General features: G+C 36.6%; 1 protein-coding gene across 1 annotated transcript; it reads right to left on the reverse strand.

The window, feature by feature from the left end:
• Positions 1–6,922: 6,922 nt before the first annotated feature.
• LOC145089350 (uncharacterized) lies at positions 6,923–7,759 on the reverse strand. The gene has a single exon (XM_079027795.1). It carries the CDS (start codon positions 7,757–7,759, stop codon positions 6,923–6,925), a length of 837 nt encoding a protein of 278 aa, XP_078883921.1.
• Between the last annotated feature and the right edge of the window lie 11,377 nt (positions 7,760–19,136).

Consider the following 19,136-nt stretch of genomic DNA (forward strand, 5'->3'; position numbering starts at 1 on the left):
TAGTCCTGGTAAAAAGGGTGGAAGTAAGTTTATAGAAAAGGTCATAAATAGGATGTCGCTCGAACTAAGTTACCCTTAGGTTGGGGAATATCACTCTCCAAATTCGAAAAGATTTGAAAGAAATTCAGAATGGACACTACATAAGAAAGACTTATGAATTATTAGGAATAATCAATCTCAATTGAGATTTCGTGATCTGATTTACTGATATTAGTCGTGACGGAAAAAGGCGATAAGCCTAACACATAATGCGAGCAGTGTAACCACTAACTTACTAAGTTGTAATAATTTATTAGTTAATTAAGGTGACACATTAGGAGCGAAAACATTTATCATGTTTCGTTACCGACTTCGTTCTGTTTTTATGTTTCTGATCTAGACTGTAATGATTTTTGGCTCCCTCTGGGTATCTATATGGGGTTATTCTCCTTTGCAGGAATATTGGATTTTTCTATGCCGTCTCACTTCTTATTTTGGCTCTGGTTTTCATTACTTCATAATGGAGAATTTGGATTCTTGGAAGTTCAGGTGAACTTCTCACCGATGTTCCTGAAAGGAATAGGCATATGGTGATTCCCATAGTTTCATTACTGTTCACTGATTTCCTTCTTGGAAATCTTCCTAATGAATCTCTTCTGGGTCCTTTTTGACTCCTCTTCTGATTGCTGAAGTGGATAAAAATTTCTAAAGGGTTTTATACGAGAATGGGAATGTCTAAAGAATCTTAAGAGGTTAATAAAACATTTATACTGTGTGATCCTTACCGGGTCCTTCTAGAATTACATGGTGTATACAAATTATATATAGCTCGGATCTAATAGCGCTTCAAATATGTGATACTACTCTTATCCACATCCAAACAAGGAAAAGGAAGTAAAGAAAAACCACATATTCTGAGTCTATAAGATCTTTATTATATAAAATCTTGGGAGCATACACCCTGTAATTATAGACTTACCAGTAAGGGTCTTTTTAGTTTTTACGCAAGATTATTTATGTTACCTAAAATACTCCTATGGTATTTTAATTATATGTTTGATTTTAGAATTCCATGACATGTTTTTAGGTTTGATGTCATTATATAGTATCATAAAATACTCCTATAGTATTTTAAACTTTATGTTTGGGTCTAGCATTTATTTATGTATATGGTTGGTAAGTTTCCGACTTGTTGCTACACCATCATCACTCCCGAACACATGTTGGTCGTATCTCAAATAAATATAGTTGATCAGGCTATATTTATTCCAGATATGATTACATAACTGCCCATGCTTGACGGTAATGTCCAACATCCAAGAACTTTTATCTTGTTCTTCTTGTGATACTTGTTCTGGTATATATATTTTTTGGGTGTGCTTATACTTTTATAAAATGTTGTTATATTTTAAGCTATAACTCTTGGTCAGAGTGTTTTTATCCCAATGTATTTATAGTTGTATATATTTTATGATTTGATATACTGAGCTCACTATAAACAATGCTTTGATACCAATCTGTCACACCCCCAAACCGAATTGGCGGAAACATTCGGGGGCGTAGGACGTCATGTCAAGTATCACAACACATGCAGTAGAGTAAGCAAAGTAAAACAACCATTACATTAATAATGTATATGTTTTTACATAAGTTCAAACATTAAGTGTTCAACATCAAATTAGATAAAGAAAGAGACAAAGGATGCAACTCGATACTAGACTAACTTCGCAAAAGCTCCTGGAGTGTACCTGTCTATTGGGTCCTGAGAATACAAGTTATTATGAAAGAGAGGGTCAGAAATTTAATGCTGGTGAGTTCATAAGTATTTAGTTATGGTTGTTTAGTTTTAACAAAATGATTGATTTTACTCCAGAAAGTCCTATACTTACTGCTTCACAGCTGGAAAGTAGTTTTACTCCATAAAACCGTTCTGATTTAAGTATTACTGTACTTATAACCTATTTAAACATAATTTTAACCTTTCATAAAAATATAGGGTGAAAGATCCCCGTTTAGTTTTAAAAGTAGTTTTAACTCTCCATAAAACCGTTCCTTTTGTTTGTGGTTTTAAATCCCCATAAAATCATTCCTTTTGTTTGTGCTTTTAAATCTGTAACGCCCGTGTTTCTGGGCTAAGCATCAATATAGTGATGTAATAGTCAGGTCAACCGTTGTAACCCATTTTGAAGTAATAAAGATGAATTATTTGAGTAATACGTGAATTATGTGAATTTATGTGCTTATTACTTGTTTATAATGATATAATAAATAAATGATAAAAATAAGCGTAAAAAATAAAGTGTTAGATAAACCCAATATCGATGAAGAAAGTTTTATTGGTCGTGACAAGGATTGCAAACATATAAAGAATGCCGAAATCCGAGTTATAACGAAGAAGTTATGACCTGTCGGAGTTTCACGACAAAACCGACACGACGCTGTATGATGTAAATAGTGGATTTATTATAGATGACTTTTTGGCCTTAGTAATCTAAACTAAAGTTTTAGTATACGTTAAACCGAAAGCGTGCATAAAAAGAATGCCCAAATCTGACTTTGTATGAGAAAGTTATGAATTTTCTAAGATTTGAATTAGCAGTGAACAGTTCGAAACTTGAATTTTAGATCGAGCGGTTTTTGGCCTACGCGACCTAAGTGAAAATTGAAGATCTCATTAATAGGAACTGAACAGTAAAAATACAGACTAAAACAAAGTCCGTATGTAGAAGTTATGAATTTTATGCGGACATTTAACAATATAATCTCTTCGTACTGTTAAATTTAAGATCGGTCGAGAATTATCCGACGGAGTCAAAATGAAAGTTGTAGATCTTATTTTTACCTACTCGTGGATGTAAAGAACGTCAAAAACGGAGCTCGTATGTGAAAGTTATGGATTTTGGAAGTCGGAAGTGTGTTGTGCAAAAATGGGTGACGTGGCACAATCTTGACCATTGCTTTCTCCCCAAGTCTTGCCACCAGATGGTGACATGTGGTAGCAAGTTCAGCCATTTTCACCCTATAAATAGAACCTATCCCACCCTCATTTTCTTCACACCTTTCCCATTCTTTCTTCTCTTTACTCTCTCTCTCTCTAGAACCTCTCTCTAGCCCCAAAACTCCCTGAAAAGCCTAGGGAACCTCCCTAGCACGAGGCGGAAGCCCGGGAATGCTCGACGGATCCAAGAAGAAGAGCTTTTCGGCTCGGGAACACTGATCCAAAAAAAGCCCGGTTTTTTATAAACCCCGCTGTAAGTGAGCTACGCCTACGCTATTTTTAATATAGCTCTTATTTAATTATAGTAACGTTATTAGGAACTTATAATAAGTATTTGGGCTATTATTATGGGTTATATAAGTATTGTTTAATGATTATATAATAGTAATAATAGCTAGACTATTATTAAGTCTCGGTGAATAATAGACTAAACTCTAGTGGTAATAATACTAGGTTTCGTCGAAGGAAATTATTTTTAAGAAGCGAAGCGCTGTCTGAGTTTGGAATCACCACCTTTTCAGGTGAGTGCATAGTCCCTTTCATCTTACACATAGATATGAAGTATTTTATATAAACTACATGCTATGTGTGCATATTATCTGTATACTTGCTATCTGTGCTGGATGAACGATTTTATACAAGTTTTATATGATTTAAACTGTATATGTATTTTATATCTACAAAAATGTTGGGGTAAAACATGGGTAGATGTATTAGAAGGTGTGTGAGAAAATGATGAGAGGCCTTGATGTTGTTGTTGTTGTTGATTCTGTCATCTAGCGGAGTATGGATGACGACCATGGATTCTTCTAGAGAGTCCAGTGGAACGCTAGCAGGCTCGCAACCTGTAGGTGTTTGTGAACGACGTGTTCACCGGTGTACTCCATCCCCCACATGGTTGCCTAAAGTACATTTATTGCTGAGGAATCCCCTTAGCATTAGTGTCCATCCTGATGTTGATCCTTAGTCTAGGTCCCTTATGATAGGTGTTTTAGGGACATAATGTGAGGATAACGGGAATGGGTAATCGGGTTATTATTGGTTGATGAAATTAATAAACTTACTTATTATGGGTTGAAAACCCTATGTGCTCACCAGGTTCCCAAGCCTGACCCACTCAGTTTCATGTATTACAGGTAGTGGCGCTCGAGCATAGATGTGATGTTTTGGATGAGGGATTACAGATATAGGCCTGTAGATATGAAATAATGTAGAAGGCTTATATTGTACTGTTTATGCTTTTGATCTGTATCGAACATGACATCCCGAGTCTTTTTAATGAAATACATTTCTACGGAAATGCTTCGATAAATCTTTATCATATTTTATTTTGGGAACAAATTCCGCAAAATTTTTATGAAAAATATTACTCTAATTTTCAAACAAGCATAAACAAAATCGGTCTTTTCAAGCCGTGAAAAATGGGGATGTCACAAACTCCCCATAAAACCATTCCTTTTGTTTGTGGAAATTGATTAATGCAGTAGTATTTATTAAGCATGCACTACCGATGCAAACACGCCCCTCGCATTAAGATTAATAATTTAGGTTACCGCGTGATAAGTTTATAAACCATAAATCTTCACTACTGGTGTAATGACAACCCTATAATTATGAATATTAATTAGAGTTAAAATGTGATAAGGTTGTAACCATGATGGTTGACAGATGAAAACACGACGACCTTCTAACGTCGAAACTGTATATGTGACATTTGTCACCCCTTGGCCTTGCCGGCTGGGACTATAGCTAGTAGTCGGGGTGGGGGATTGTCTGTAACGTACAGATCTATACACACAACGCCCGCTCTCCCTCCAGGAGACTCTGGTTACAAAACGTGATACAACAGTTGAATGACTATATCATGAAGTAGGATTTCACATTTTTGGTTTATTTGTTTTAAGTAAAGATTGAATGTTATCCCCTTTTTAATAAAGTGGTTTAAACCTGGTGAACTTATCTAGTAAAATAGGTATTTCGTTTGTGTCATAAACTATAACTACTATAATTTATATGATTTATCTGATTAGAATGATAATTCATGAAAGTACCCCTTTGCTTTTCTTGTAGCAACGGTGACTATAATAGATTTAGGTAACTTTTACGTTCCTATATGTGTGTGTATATATATATATATATATATATATATATATATATATATATATATATATATATATAAGAAGGAAACGACCTTCGGACAGATAACTTTACCTTAAATACACATCCAAACAAGGAAAAGGAAGTAAGGAAATTCAACAGTCCTAAGTCCTCTAAGTCTTAATTATATACTTATACATATATAACCATGATTGCTGACCGTTTTGAGGTTAATGTTCATATATGTATCTAACATGTATAACTAAGGTTTAACTGACAGTCTGATGATTGATCCTACCCTAAGCCCACAACCAAACAAGGAACAGGAGTTAAGGCGATAACAATGATCCTAAGTCTGTTAAAGCTTATGTATACATAGTTAACTATATGAACATGATTTAACAATCTAAAGTTTTGAGAAATTTAAAAGACAACTCAAAGTTGTTTCTAACATTTTAAAAGGTTTTAACGTGACTCTAAAAGAGTTTACATGACTTAAGGTCATTTGGAGACATTGGAAATCCATTATTATTATCACAATCTTTAAAACATAAATAAAGTCTTTTCGGTGTGATTTGTATCACAAATAGATTATTTAACACAATTTGATTGTGTTCAACTTGGATTCCCCACTTAAAAGCATTTAAAATTATTCAAAAGGTATATTATATGGGTATGAACTCACCTTTGGTGGATGGTTTGTTTGAAGACCTGAATAAGAGTGTTATACACATGAATGTAGTCCTGAAGCATAAACAGTTTCTAAACATCATATAATGATACATAATAGCATGATATTAGTGTATATAACAACTAACATGCTAGGATAGACAACCCTTGGAATAGGAAACACTTGAAATGAATTGTACCAATAAGATGTGATTGGTTTAAGGGTGTTTACGGCCACATAAGAGAGTGTACGGCCAAGGTGTGTACGATCACTGAGTGTACAGCTGTACACTCATGGAAAAACATGTACATGAGGTGTTTGATCCATAGGAAAACTAGTGTGTCTAATATACAACAAGAAGATGAAAAAAGTTCTCATTTTGGAGGGTCTTGAGGTATGTACAATCATGCAAGGGCGTACGACCGTACACTCTTGTTGTTCATGCAAAATGGTTGTTTCTAGGGTGTTAATCACGAGTTTCTAATTGTATACTAAGTATTTGGAAAGGATACTTACAATTTGGAAGCTTGAAGGGGTTTCACGGCCACCGAGAACTAGTGTGTGTTCTTGGTGAAATGGACGAAGATTTGAAGATCTATCATAAAAGAGATGTTTTCATGGATGAATCATGAGATGTTTACAAGACTAGGAAGGATTTCAAGAAGGATGGAACAACCACTTACCACTTTTGAAGATTAGAAGGAGTGTTCTTGATGATAGTTGAGAGAGAAACTGGATTCTTGACTTGAAGATGGAAGAAGTGAGGGAAAAATGAAGGATATCATATATATAGGAGGAGTTCACGACCACCTTGAGTGTACGGTTGTATACCCATGTGTACAGCCATATATTCCTTTTTAAGGAGTTTTTGGCTTGAATACAACACTATGAACTTAAGATAACTCATCCCTAAAACCAAACCTTAAATGTACTAGGCTTAGAACACTCAAACAGACTCTAAACAATGCTAAAAGATAGTACAAACGAGTCTAAGTTTGATTGAATTGAATGGCTGTACAAGATAGAAATTTCGGGTTGTCAATGAGTCGACTAAACATGTCTCGCCATCTCTTCCTTGATTCTTGGGTCGACACTTGTTCTTCAGCAGATTTCCAGCGGGAGGTTTCTGTCTTTTGGTGAGTACCTTTTTGACGCAATTGGGTTTCCTGACTTCCTTCTCATTGAGCATCACACTTGTTGGCTGGCTTATTCGCCATTATCGTGGCTGATCCATCACTTGTGCTGAATTTGATGATGCCGTGGATGGTAGATGGAATTGCTCGCAACTGGAAAAGCGCGGGGAGTCCTAAGAGAATGTTGTGTTCAGCCGGGCAGTTGACAACCGAGAAATCGAGCACCCTTGTTATCTCCTTTTCCCTGTCATGTCTAACCAAAGCGAACAGGAGTCTGACTGTTCCCGTTTGCCAAATGTGGTGACTAGTGAAACCGACTAGCAGGCCCTGGCACAGAGGTTGGAGATACTCTATCCATTCAATGGGCAGTTGGCTAAGGCAATGCTTGTAGATCACGTTGACTCGACTTCCATAGTCAATGTAAAGTTGTTCAATACGGTGTCGACTAACGAAACTGGTGATGTGCAATGGATCGTTGGGATCCCAATGCTTTGGTCTTGGGTCATTCATCGAGAATGCTATGTTGAGGATGTTTTGGTGGTATGGCCTTGCATCGGGATATCGGCTTTGGCGGTTGGTGCATGGGCAAGGCCCGGTGATGCTGAGTATCTCCACCCTTTTTTCTCGGTCTCTTCCTCCATCATTTTGATTTTTGAGCTGATGTTTATCCTCGCCGAATTTTTCCCTGAGGTATCTTTCTTTATCAACAATGTTTCCTACTGGTTGTTTTTCATCAATCTCTCTTTTTAGCACTGTACACTCGTTTGTATCATGAGTTTTTCTTTTATGGTACTCACAAAACTTGGGCTTGTCTTTGTTTTCCTTGGTTGGGGCTTTATTGATCACGTGAATGTCGGTATGACCGCTTTTGCTATCATCCATGTAGAACGGTCTGTACTGTCTAGACATGTGCCGGGGGTGAAGATTGTGCTATTGCTGGTCGCTATCTTGTCTTCCATGTTGAGCCGAGGTTGGCCGTGACACCGCCTCCTCCTACTTTGCATATGCATTGACTATAGCTTTGATATTGGCCTCTTTTCTCTCTTCCCCTTTGACTTTCCTAAGGTATTTTTCATCATGGAACTTGAGTTCATCTGGGAATCGAGGAACGGTTCCCTGCATCTTCTTCGATAGGGGCCCTAGAAGTAAACCTTGGGTGAAAGCACCTGTTACCAGGAACTCTTCATGTCCTGGAACATTTAATGTCACCAGCGTGAACCGTTCGTAATATTCAGCGATTGATTCCCCTTCTTTTTGCTTGCATGGCATTATAGAGTTAGCGCCCCTACCTTTCCTCAATTACATGAAATTGTTGAGGAAAAGGTATTTCAGGTGCTCAAAGCTAGAGATGCTTCTTGGCCTCAGAGATTTGAACCACTTGCCAGCGTTGCCAGTGAAGATCCCCTCCTTGACTCAACCAAAAATTACAGGGGTCTACTCCAAAATACCGTGGGTAATCTCCAACGAGATGAACTCCCTCATCTACTTGCTAATCGACTCAGCACTCGCACCCGAGTAGAAACCTAAACCAGAACCCGAACCTGAGTCACCTCCCGGAGTGCTCATCTCCATACTAAAAGACCACAAAACCACTGGTCAAAACATACTCAAGGCTTCTCCTCCCCGAAGCTTCTCAAATTCTCCAAGACTTTCACTGATTTGAGTATGGATCCTGTGCTTTTAGTAGTACGAGCCCAATACTACCTTCCACACCTATCCATTCTTTCCTTAGAAATCCTCTCGAATCCTCCAAGTCACTTCCCCAAAATGATGCACCCAAGTCTTACTAAACCTCACTACTAACACACTGAAGCATATCCCAAATGTTCCTAGGTTCCCAAACTCACCCAGTCCTCAGCGGCTGAAAGATTCCCGCTAATGTCAACTAGCTACCTCATGAATATATCCACATGTAGCAGAGATCAGATAATCCTTCAAGTAAAGCACTCATCCCTAGAATGGTTAGACTCAGATTAGAGCTGAGTAATAGGGCCAAGTCAATCACTCTGAGATTATCTATCACACCTTCAAACCTGAACGGCAAAAACGTTCGGGGGCGGAGGACTTCATGCTCAGAATCATAACAATAGTGAAGAAAGTAAACACAACCATCATAAATATAAATTTAAAAAATTACATCGTTGCAAAAAAAATGTTTCCAAATAAATTACATATGATGTCAAAATAGTTCAAAAGAAATCTGTGCCTTAGCGTCTTGCCTTCAAAAATCTTGTGATTACCTGTATTACTGAATACTTGAGAATACAAGTTGTTTTTGAAAAAGTATCAACATTAAAGCTGGTGAGTTCATAAGCAATTTATGAATGAAAAATGGATGTTGTTCCTTAAAGTTTGTTACAAGTTCGTTTCCAGAAAATCCAATATTCTGTAAAAGGTTTGTTGTAGTCTTAACTGAACCAAGACTTAGTATATGTAAGTAAATCGTCATATTTATGTGTGGTCTTATATTTAAATAAAACTCCTTTTTGTGAAATCCTTAAATTCCCATGAACTGTGTGTTTTGTTAATTCCCCATGTGAGTTGTTATAACCATGCTAAGACTCGAAAACCTCGTACTCGACGTTCTTCAGGCGTCGGAATGTTATGACACTTGTCACCCTAGACCTGTCGGTCTAGCTGTTGCATGCAACTTAGGTGTGGGTTTGTCAGACCCAAAATAGATCTATACACAACTATCACGCTCTCCCTACAAGAGATTTTGGTTATAACTACAAGACTTTTATGTTGTACTTAAGAGTACCCTGAAGGTGAATGTCTCACAAATTATTCATTAACAAGTTAACATAGTTTGTAATGAAATACCTGTTTTGTAAATCGATTGTATTAATGTTTCTTTGTTAAACGAGGTGTTCAAAACTTTACCTATTATAGTTTATCATGAGTGTTTTATGTTTTAATGAAAACTTGTTATGTATGACTTTTTATTTCAATAAAAATGACATTGAAAATACTAAGTGTAAATCTTACACACCTTGCTCAGCACGTTACAAGGTGTGAATAACTCTTAAACTTGTTTTGACAGTTTTACCCTTAACTGTCACTATTTTAGAATATTTATAGAAAAATCATCGTAATTCAAAAACTGAATCCGTAACCTCTGAGAGTTTGGAAAAAGAGTCTACTGTGTTCATAATGTTTCCTATAATTTTTGGTGGTCTCAAACCAGTGTGAAAATGTTCATCTTCACAACCTGGTCCGATTTTGTTGCTGCTTTGATAGGCAGGTTTTTAAAAATCACCATATATTGTAGAAAAATCGTATGGAGATGTGCAAGTAGTCATTTTAAAGGTATAAACCTGAACCACTTTCATATTGTACAGTTTTGAATATATTAAGTTTAAGTTGGGTAAAACAGTTCGTGAACAGGTCACAACTTTTCTGTTGTAAGCTGTCAAGTTAAGTTTTGAATATGTTTTGGTGTTTTAACTTTTATGCCCCCCCTCTGAAAACGAAAGAAAACTGGAAAATTTAGGGGTATGAACTCACCTTCAGTGATTTCTTGAAGATTGGAAGGTTGAAGACGAGGAGTATCAAGTCAAGAACACTTGATGAACACGCGAAATTTTGGATGATCCTAAGAACGATTTTTGGTGTTAAAATGTGTGTAGATGATTCAAGGATGTTATGAAAACATGGAATAACACTTGAGTTTAGATGAAATACATACCAAAAAGTGAAGTAATAGCTTAAGAACTCCTTCAAAAAGTGGCTGGAAGTAGAGAGAAAAAGAAGCTTTCTTGAGGGGTAAGAGAAGTGTAAGTGTTTGATGGTGAAGGAAATGATCAAGGCAAACCAAGAAATCCTTCAAGGATTTCTTTGTATAGGAGGTTGCTGGAGCAAATGCAAGATTGATAGGATGTTTGCCTTGGTTTGTGTGATGTGGATATGGTTGGCTAATGAGGAGGTGACACATGGAAGGCAAGTGGGCACACATGACCCACTTGATATTCTAAGCTATTTTCTTTTTTGTAAAATAATGATTTATAATTAATAAATCCTTGAGATATGAATAAAATATGAGTTTAGGGAGTTTAAAATGATAAAAATATGAATTTGGTGAAAAATCCCCGCAATGCAAGATTCGTGAACCCCGTTATGCATCGTTTATGATTATTTGAAGTCCCCAAAAGGGTCCATAGTCTTGTTTTGATGCGTTTAACTCCCTTCTTAGGGTTTCACATTGATAAACACATAGATTCACCAAGACAGTTGTATTCTTGACATATAATTGCACATTTTTATACATAGAATAACTCTTATCATAGAAGTACTAGTTAAGTTTGACCGGTTTGACTTGAATTTGAAGGTTGTCGCATTATCCATCTTGTGCCACATGTGACTTAGCATATTCACTTAGTAGCTAGCTCACATTGCTAAGAGTCCCACAAAGCACAAAGCAAGTAACATTCAGACAACGGAAAAATCTAACCAACATACTACAATCTAACCAGTCTATTCTCTTATCAGGAATCTATAGTGGCATGAGATTCTAAGACTCATGGAATCAAGAATTTCCTAAACATGCCATCCTATCACTGACTGATTAGTACTAGCATGCAGGTCTACAAGCACATACAGTAGGCACATAAGGCATCCTTTCTAGATCCTTATCCCTAATCAAGCATGCATTTCACGTATTCTCAATTCATAACATAACATAACATAACATAACATAACATAACATAACATAACATGTATAGGTATCTTGGGGAAAACTTACTTGAGCTCGGCTGATTTCATACATCACATTACTTGTTCTTTATCAAAAACTCTTTATTTTAAATTTTAGAAAAAATATTTTCTTGTAAAAATCTTTCAAACCCTCGATTTGAGTCCAGACACCCCTGAAGGTGTGTCCGGATCCCTCAAACCAAGGCTTTGATACCAACTTGTAACATCCAAAAATTCAAGACCAAAAATTTCATTTTTAATTAAGTTATTATAAAGCCAATCATATAAAATAAACATATGTAGTGTCATCCCATATCAAAACTAGTATGTCAATAATCAAAACATGTTAGAATGAAACAATATCAGAGTATAATCCTAAAGATCTCATGTGCATAAAACATAGTGTGAAGCGCTACGATCGAGCTGGCTCCTTTCCTTTGAAAACAAAGTACCTGAAACCAAAACTGTAAATCGTAAGCACAAAGATTAGTGAGTTCCCCCATCATACCACATACCATAGAATAAACATACTGCCAGGCATATCTGGGTGCCCGACCTACCCTACTGAGCATATCTGGGTGCTCAACCTACCCTTATCAGGCATATCGGGGTGCCCGACCTACCCCTGTCAAGCATATATGGGTGCTCGACCTACCTTGCCAGGCATATCTAGGTTCCCGACCGACCCTCCGGTTTATTTCAACCAGTTACGGGGACTATTTCACCCCTACCACTACCACATAATAACATAGCATAACATACTGTCAGGCATATCTAGGTGCCCGACCTACCCTATCTCAACCGGGTTCGGGGACTAGTCCCCTTCCTACCACTATCACATAATATCATAGCATACTAGCACAAATAGCATAATAGATAGTAACATACCAGACAATTATCACAAAGACAATTGTGACATCTCTATTTTTCACGGCCAGAAAAGACCGATTTGTTTATGCTTGTTTTAAAATCAGAGTAATCTTTTAAAGAAAATAGTTGCAGAATTTGTTCCCAAAATATGATAAAGATTTATCAAAGCATTTCAATGTATTTTCATTATATAACAAAATCTTGGGATGTCATGTTCCGATACAGACACATAAACATAAACAGAACTTACATTATTTACACTAAAGATTTTACATTTCCTTTAGTCTCTCCGTGAAATATATCTTCGTATCGATACCTGTGATGCAAAGGAAACTGAGTGGGTCAGGCTTGGGAGCCTGGTGAGCATATAGGGTTTTCATCCCACAATGTTATATAATATAAATATATATAGAACATCCAAAATTATATAATTTCACCATATAAAAGCAACTCTTATCCCACCCTATCGATCCTCACAACGCCACGATCTAAACTCTCGTATCTAAACTTTTCCTCTTTATTTGATCCCTACTCACGAATCTAAACTAATATCTCCACCTGATCCATACTCTCGGACCTAAAACTAACCTCTTGGTCTAATCCATACTCCCGGATCTAAACTAATCTCTTGGTCTGGTCCATACTCCCGAATCTAAAACTATGCCCATTCCTTACTCCCAGACTAGGGACAATTAACTATGTCTTTATCCATACTCCCAGATTAATAACAAGTTTACCTATTGGTCTGATCCATACTACCGGATCTAAAACTGTACCCAATTCATACTCCCAGACTAGGGACAATTTACTATACCTAAATCCTGTTCTGATCCATACTCCTGGATTTAAACTGTGCCCAATCCATACTCCCGGACTAGGGACAATTTACTATGTCTTAATCCATACTCCTAGATTAATAACAAGTTTATCTCTTTTCCTATTCCATATTCTCGGATCTAAATCCAATCTCTTGATCTAATCCATACTCACGGATCTAAAACTAACCTCTTGATCTGATCCATACTCACGGATCTCATCTACCCATGTCCTACCTAACATATTCGTAGATACAAAATATATATACAGTTTAACTCATTAAAGCCTATACAGTTCATCCATTCCATACTCATCTCAAATAAACAAACAATATATAAACACATAGCACATATTTCATAACAAATACTTAATATTTATGTGTTAGAAGAAAGTGATCACACACTCACACATATAAACATCTTTATATTATACACATAGCACGTATTTCATAGCAAATACTTAATATTTATGCGTTAGAAAAAAGTGGCCACACACTCACACATATAAACATCTTTATATTATACACATAGCACGTATTTCATAGCAAATACTTAATATTTATGTGTTAGAAGAAAGTGACCACACACTCACTTGATTAGAAGATGATCGGACAGCACTATGACTCTTCAAGTAGATATTCTTCGGTGAAACCGCGATCACTTCACACACCGGGTTTCTCGCGGGCAGAGCTTCGGCTCGAAAACTCTTTTCTTTTCGGGATCTTCGGACTTGGGGACTTGCTTCGGGTCTTGGGGTGATACCGGGGCTTCGTGGGATTAAAATTGCACGTAAAACGATGTAATATGGGAGAGAGATGAGAGAATGAGCAACCAAACTCGGCTGACCCTTCAAATATATTTATAGGTCAAAATCTGCCCTTTCCACGTCGTGGCACCTTTTTCCACGTCGTGGGCCTGGTCGTCACCGCATGCGTCATCGCAAGTTGCATCTGGGGGACTCCCGGAGGTGTCAGAAGACCTGCCACGTCGTGGTACTGCTTGTCATGTCGTGGTCTCTGACAGTTTCGGGGTTTCGCGCCCCGAACTTCAGAAATTCATAACTTTCGCATACGAACTCCGTTTTCGACGTTCTTTATATCGAAGCGTAGGTGAGATTATGCTCTACAACTCTCATTTAGACTCGATTGGCTAATTTTGACTTTATTTTTAATATATTATAATTATATTACTTATATATTATCTTTAGTAGGCCGGGACAGGAAAACTCCGTTCGAAATTCATAAATCCTTCATCTGAACTCCGTTTTCGTCTGTCTTTTTATCGTTTGACTACTATCGAAGAAATCTTCGACTCTCATTTAGATCACTAAGGATAGATATCTATCTACCTTAAATTCACTATTTATGTCGTGCTGGGTCACGCCGGTTCTGTCGAGAAACTTCGACAGGTCATAACTTCTTCGTTATAACTCGGATTTTGGCGTTCTTTGTATGCACGGAAACCTTGTGACATATACTACAACTTGGTTAAGATTAATCTTTGTAAATAATATTCCATAAAAAAGTAATTTTTGATGCTTATCGTCTCTAAATTGACTAGCCCAGATCTACGGGCGTTACAACAATCATCTATACTATAATCAACTACTAGTGGGCCGACGGTGGTACCTTCGACTGACTCCTACTAGAAGGTAACTCACCTCATAGTGGTCCGACATTCCTACTGGAAGGTAACTCACCTCAAGGTATCAATATCAAAATATCTCCCAATTAGCAATTAGGTCTGAAAACATGATCCAAAACCCTAACTTGGGCTGAAATGACCGCTTCACCCCCAACCCATCGAGGTCCATACTATATAATCCATGAAAGCCCATTAATGGCCCAATTTTCCAAATTAGGCCCAAACCCTTACATGGGACTACCCTCTAGAATCCATTTCGTACTTCATAACCCTCCAAGGGTCAACCTTGGTCATAGTCAACGTCAAAGTCAACATTCTGGTCAAAGTCAACATCCTGGTCAAAGTTAATATCTTGGTCAAATTCAACATCCTGGTTGACTCAACTCGCCGAGTTGGTCTATCAACTTGTCGAGTTCCATGAATCAGAATCCCTGAATCACGATCCAACTCGTCGAGTCACCCCCCGACTCGTCGAGTTCCCTGGCTATTCATGGTTGTGATAAAGCGAGTCAACTCGTCGAGTCCCTTCACAGACTCGTTGTGACAACACGATATTTCGAATCAATGTAATGATCTAAAAAGTCAGGAATTGTAATCTCTTTTGATATAACAAAATTAGCATCAAAATTATATTGTTCAAAAGTTTCTATTGGGTTGGCTAAAATGATAGTATCGTGTCAAGATTTTCAGAAATATAAAGAACCCTAAAATCTGAGTTATAATGAAGAAGTTATGACCAATCAAAAATTCGTGTCAAAACCGGTAAAACACTGACAAACATAAAAAGTGAAATTTCAAAATACTTTTTAGCCTTAGGTATCTAAACGAAAATCGAAGATTATACTAAACTGTGAACGTGCATAAAAAGAACGTCAAAATCCGACTTTATATGAGGAAGTTATGATTTTTCTAAGTTTCAGGATAGTAGTAGATAGCTAAAAACTCGAAATAAAGATCGAGGGATTTTTGGCCGAAACAACCTAAATGAGAATCGAAGATCTCAACAATGGTAGCGCAACGGTAAAAAGTCTGATGAAAACGGACGTCCGATGTAGAAGTTATGGCTTTATAATGGAGTTTTAGTGTCTTGGCCTATTAAAAATAATTAATTAAAAATAAAATCAAAATTATCCGACGAAATCTAAACGAGAGTTGTAGAGCATATTCTCACCTATGTGTGCATATATAGAACGTCGAATACGGAGATCGTACGTGGATGTTACGGATTTTACAAGTTCAAGACACAAAATCCGAGGCTGTCAGGCTAGCCACGACATGGCACAGTTGGCCACGACGGGGGGACCCTGACTGATGGGTTTTTAGGCTTACCAGCAGACGTCTCGTCCATGGAAGAGGATAATATCGACTCCATGACTTGGGCAAGCCTTTTGCCACGACGTGGGACCCAAAAATTGGGCTATAAATAGAGCTCAATGGGTTACAAGTTTCATTGCTCAATTCTCTTCTTTCTCGTGCCGAAGCTCTGCGTTTAAACCCCCGAAGCCATCCCGAAGCCCCGATCTTCACATCCAAGTTCCTAAGGAAGGTTTTACACTTATGAGATTCCCGAGATTGCCGAAAATCCCGAGAAATCAACATTTTCAAGTCGAAGTTCTGCTCTGTTTTCGTCTCACCTTCTTCAATCTATCAAGTGAGTTCATACCCCTACATCTATATTTTCAAATACTTTGTAAATGCTTTTATAAACTTTTAGGGGGGGATACAAGTAAACATATGATTATCCTCATGTGAAAAACATAAATCTTTTGCTATCCTCTTTGTTATTTAATCAATCATATGTGATTTATAACTGTGTTTCAAACAATAGGATTTCATATACCTCAAACTGTGTTATCAAACAAACTACTTTTAAATCGTTTTATAAATTGACATCAAGTCATCAATATTTATTATTAAACTCTTCAAAAGGTTTTACAAAACTTCCTTTTTAACTTATATATCGTCAAATGCATGCCTATATATGTATAGTTTTGTAAGTATTGTTTAAAGGACTTGGAACTGCTAACCCACTTTATGTCCTTTTTCTTGTTTGAATGTGTACTTAGGGTAATCGGTTAGTTGCCGAAGGTCGTCTAAACATTAGTTATATATTATCCATACATATGTAGATATAAAAGTACGATTCAATCATTCAAATACTACAAAGAAGAATACTAACAGAAATTACTATTAAGCTATTATAGGTATAGTTTAGGAAAATACTATCATAAACAAATATTAGACAGAGAATACTATAACAGAGAATACTACAACAGCGAATACGATCATATACAAGTACACACAGATAATACTATCATATACAAGTACATACTAAGATACTATAATGGAAAGAACATACTAAGATACTATAACAGAAAGAACATACTAAGATGCTATAGCATGGAACAACTACAGGATCTAACTATACCAATGATCACTAACGCATTGTTCTAAACAAAAGGTGATAATAAATTAGGTATACATGATCATATAACTTTAATGTGGATACTATGGCCTAGCAATTCGTTGCGGAAGTCACTCTTGTTTCCCATAATCTCTTGTAGGGAGAGCGTTTAGTATGGGAACCACTTATCACATTATGACATTAATAAAACAAATACGTTTTCAGGTAATTAGTACTGCAGGTTGTAAATTTTGAAGACCCATGAACACTTACTTTTCCCATTACTTTCATATAGTGACAATTTTACTTCAAAGTCAATGCAAGCTATTTTCGAGTTAAGATAGTTATAAACTAGGGAAAAACATCCACTTTTATAGAGAAACAAACATTCAAAACAGTCGGGTCTTGGTAGAAGACTACTTTTATACTAGTAGGAAATATGAGATTTTCTAGAGCTTTTAAACATATACAAACATTTACATTGAATATACAAACATTTTCATTCAATCTTTTACAAACATTTACATTCAAACTTATACAAACATTGACATTAAATACTTATGAACTCATCAGCTTAAATGCTGATCTACGCTTTCAAAATAACTTGTATTCTCAGGTCGTCAGTAGACAAGTACTGATGCCAGGTTTTGAGAAGAAGAAGCATCTTCAAGACTCGTCTTTTATTTTGATTATTCATTTATGGTGTCTTATTACTATTTTGTATTGTTATGATACTGTACATGACGTCCTCCGCCCCCGAACGTTTCCGCCGTTCATGGTTTTGGGGTGTGACAGATTGGTATCAGAGCATTGTTTATAGTGAATCGAGTATATAACCCCATAAAAGATATACAAACTATAAACACAATGGGATTAAAATACTTTGACAAAGAGTTTATACTTTTATGTACTAAAATCCTTAACTAAAATGTCACACCCCAAAACCGGAACGACGGAAGCGTTCTGGGGTGGATGACGTCATGTCAAGTATCACAACACATGCATTATAGTAATCAAAGTACAACAACCATTGCATTAATAGTAATAGTTTTACATGGTTTACATTGTATAGACTCATTAAAGTAATATAGAAACTAGTATAGATACAGCTTGGCACAAAATAGTCTTCAACAGAAGCTCCTGGATTGTACCTGTCTAATGTTGACCTGAGAATACAAGTTATTTGAAAAGCGATTATCAGCATTTTAACAAATGCTGGTGAGTTCATAAGTATTTAGTGTCATTTTATACAAATAACTTTATAAAAGTAGTAGTTTTTAAAGTATTGGTGAATTAGAGTCCTTTCCAGAAAATCCTATATTTTCTTTATTAAAAGCAGTCTTCTACCAAGACCAGACAGAGTTATGTGGTAAAAGTAGTTTTCCCTTAAACACTTTCATTATCAAAATACGGGATTTGCTTTTTAAGAAAGTTGGAGAATATTAGGGAAACTAACGTATGCCTCAGCAGTGAAGACTGCTGACTAAGGCAAAAGAATCATAGACTCCAGGAGAGTATCGAATGAACGGTACGCCTGGCTCAGTCTAACAAAAGGAGACACAGAGCCCAGATAGTACCAAATGAAAGGTACAACTAGCAAGGTCTAAAAACAAAGAATACAGACCCCAGACAATATCAAATGAAAGATACAGCTAGTAAGGTTAAAACAGAGAATACAGACCCCAGACAGTAGCAAATGGAAGATACAGCTAGTAAGGTCTAAAACAGAGGATACAGACCCCAGATAGTATCAAATGAAAGATACAGCTAGCAAGGTCTAAAAACAGTGTGAATCTGAGAGTGGGTCTAGCATACAATGTAAATTGCTGATGAA

Source organism: Lactuca serriola, chromosome 2 (assembly GCF_051521515.1).
Source record: "Lactuca serriola cultivar US96UC23 chromosome 2, Lser_US96UC23_V15, whole genome shotgun sequence".
NCBI classification, from domain to species: domain Eukaryota; kingdom Viridiplantae; phylum Streptophyta; class Magnoliopsida; order Asterales; family Asteraceae; genus Lactuca; species Lactuca serriola.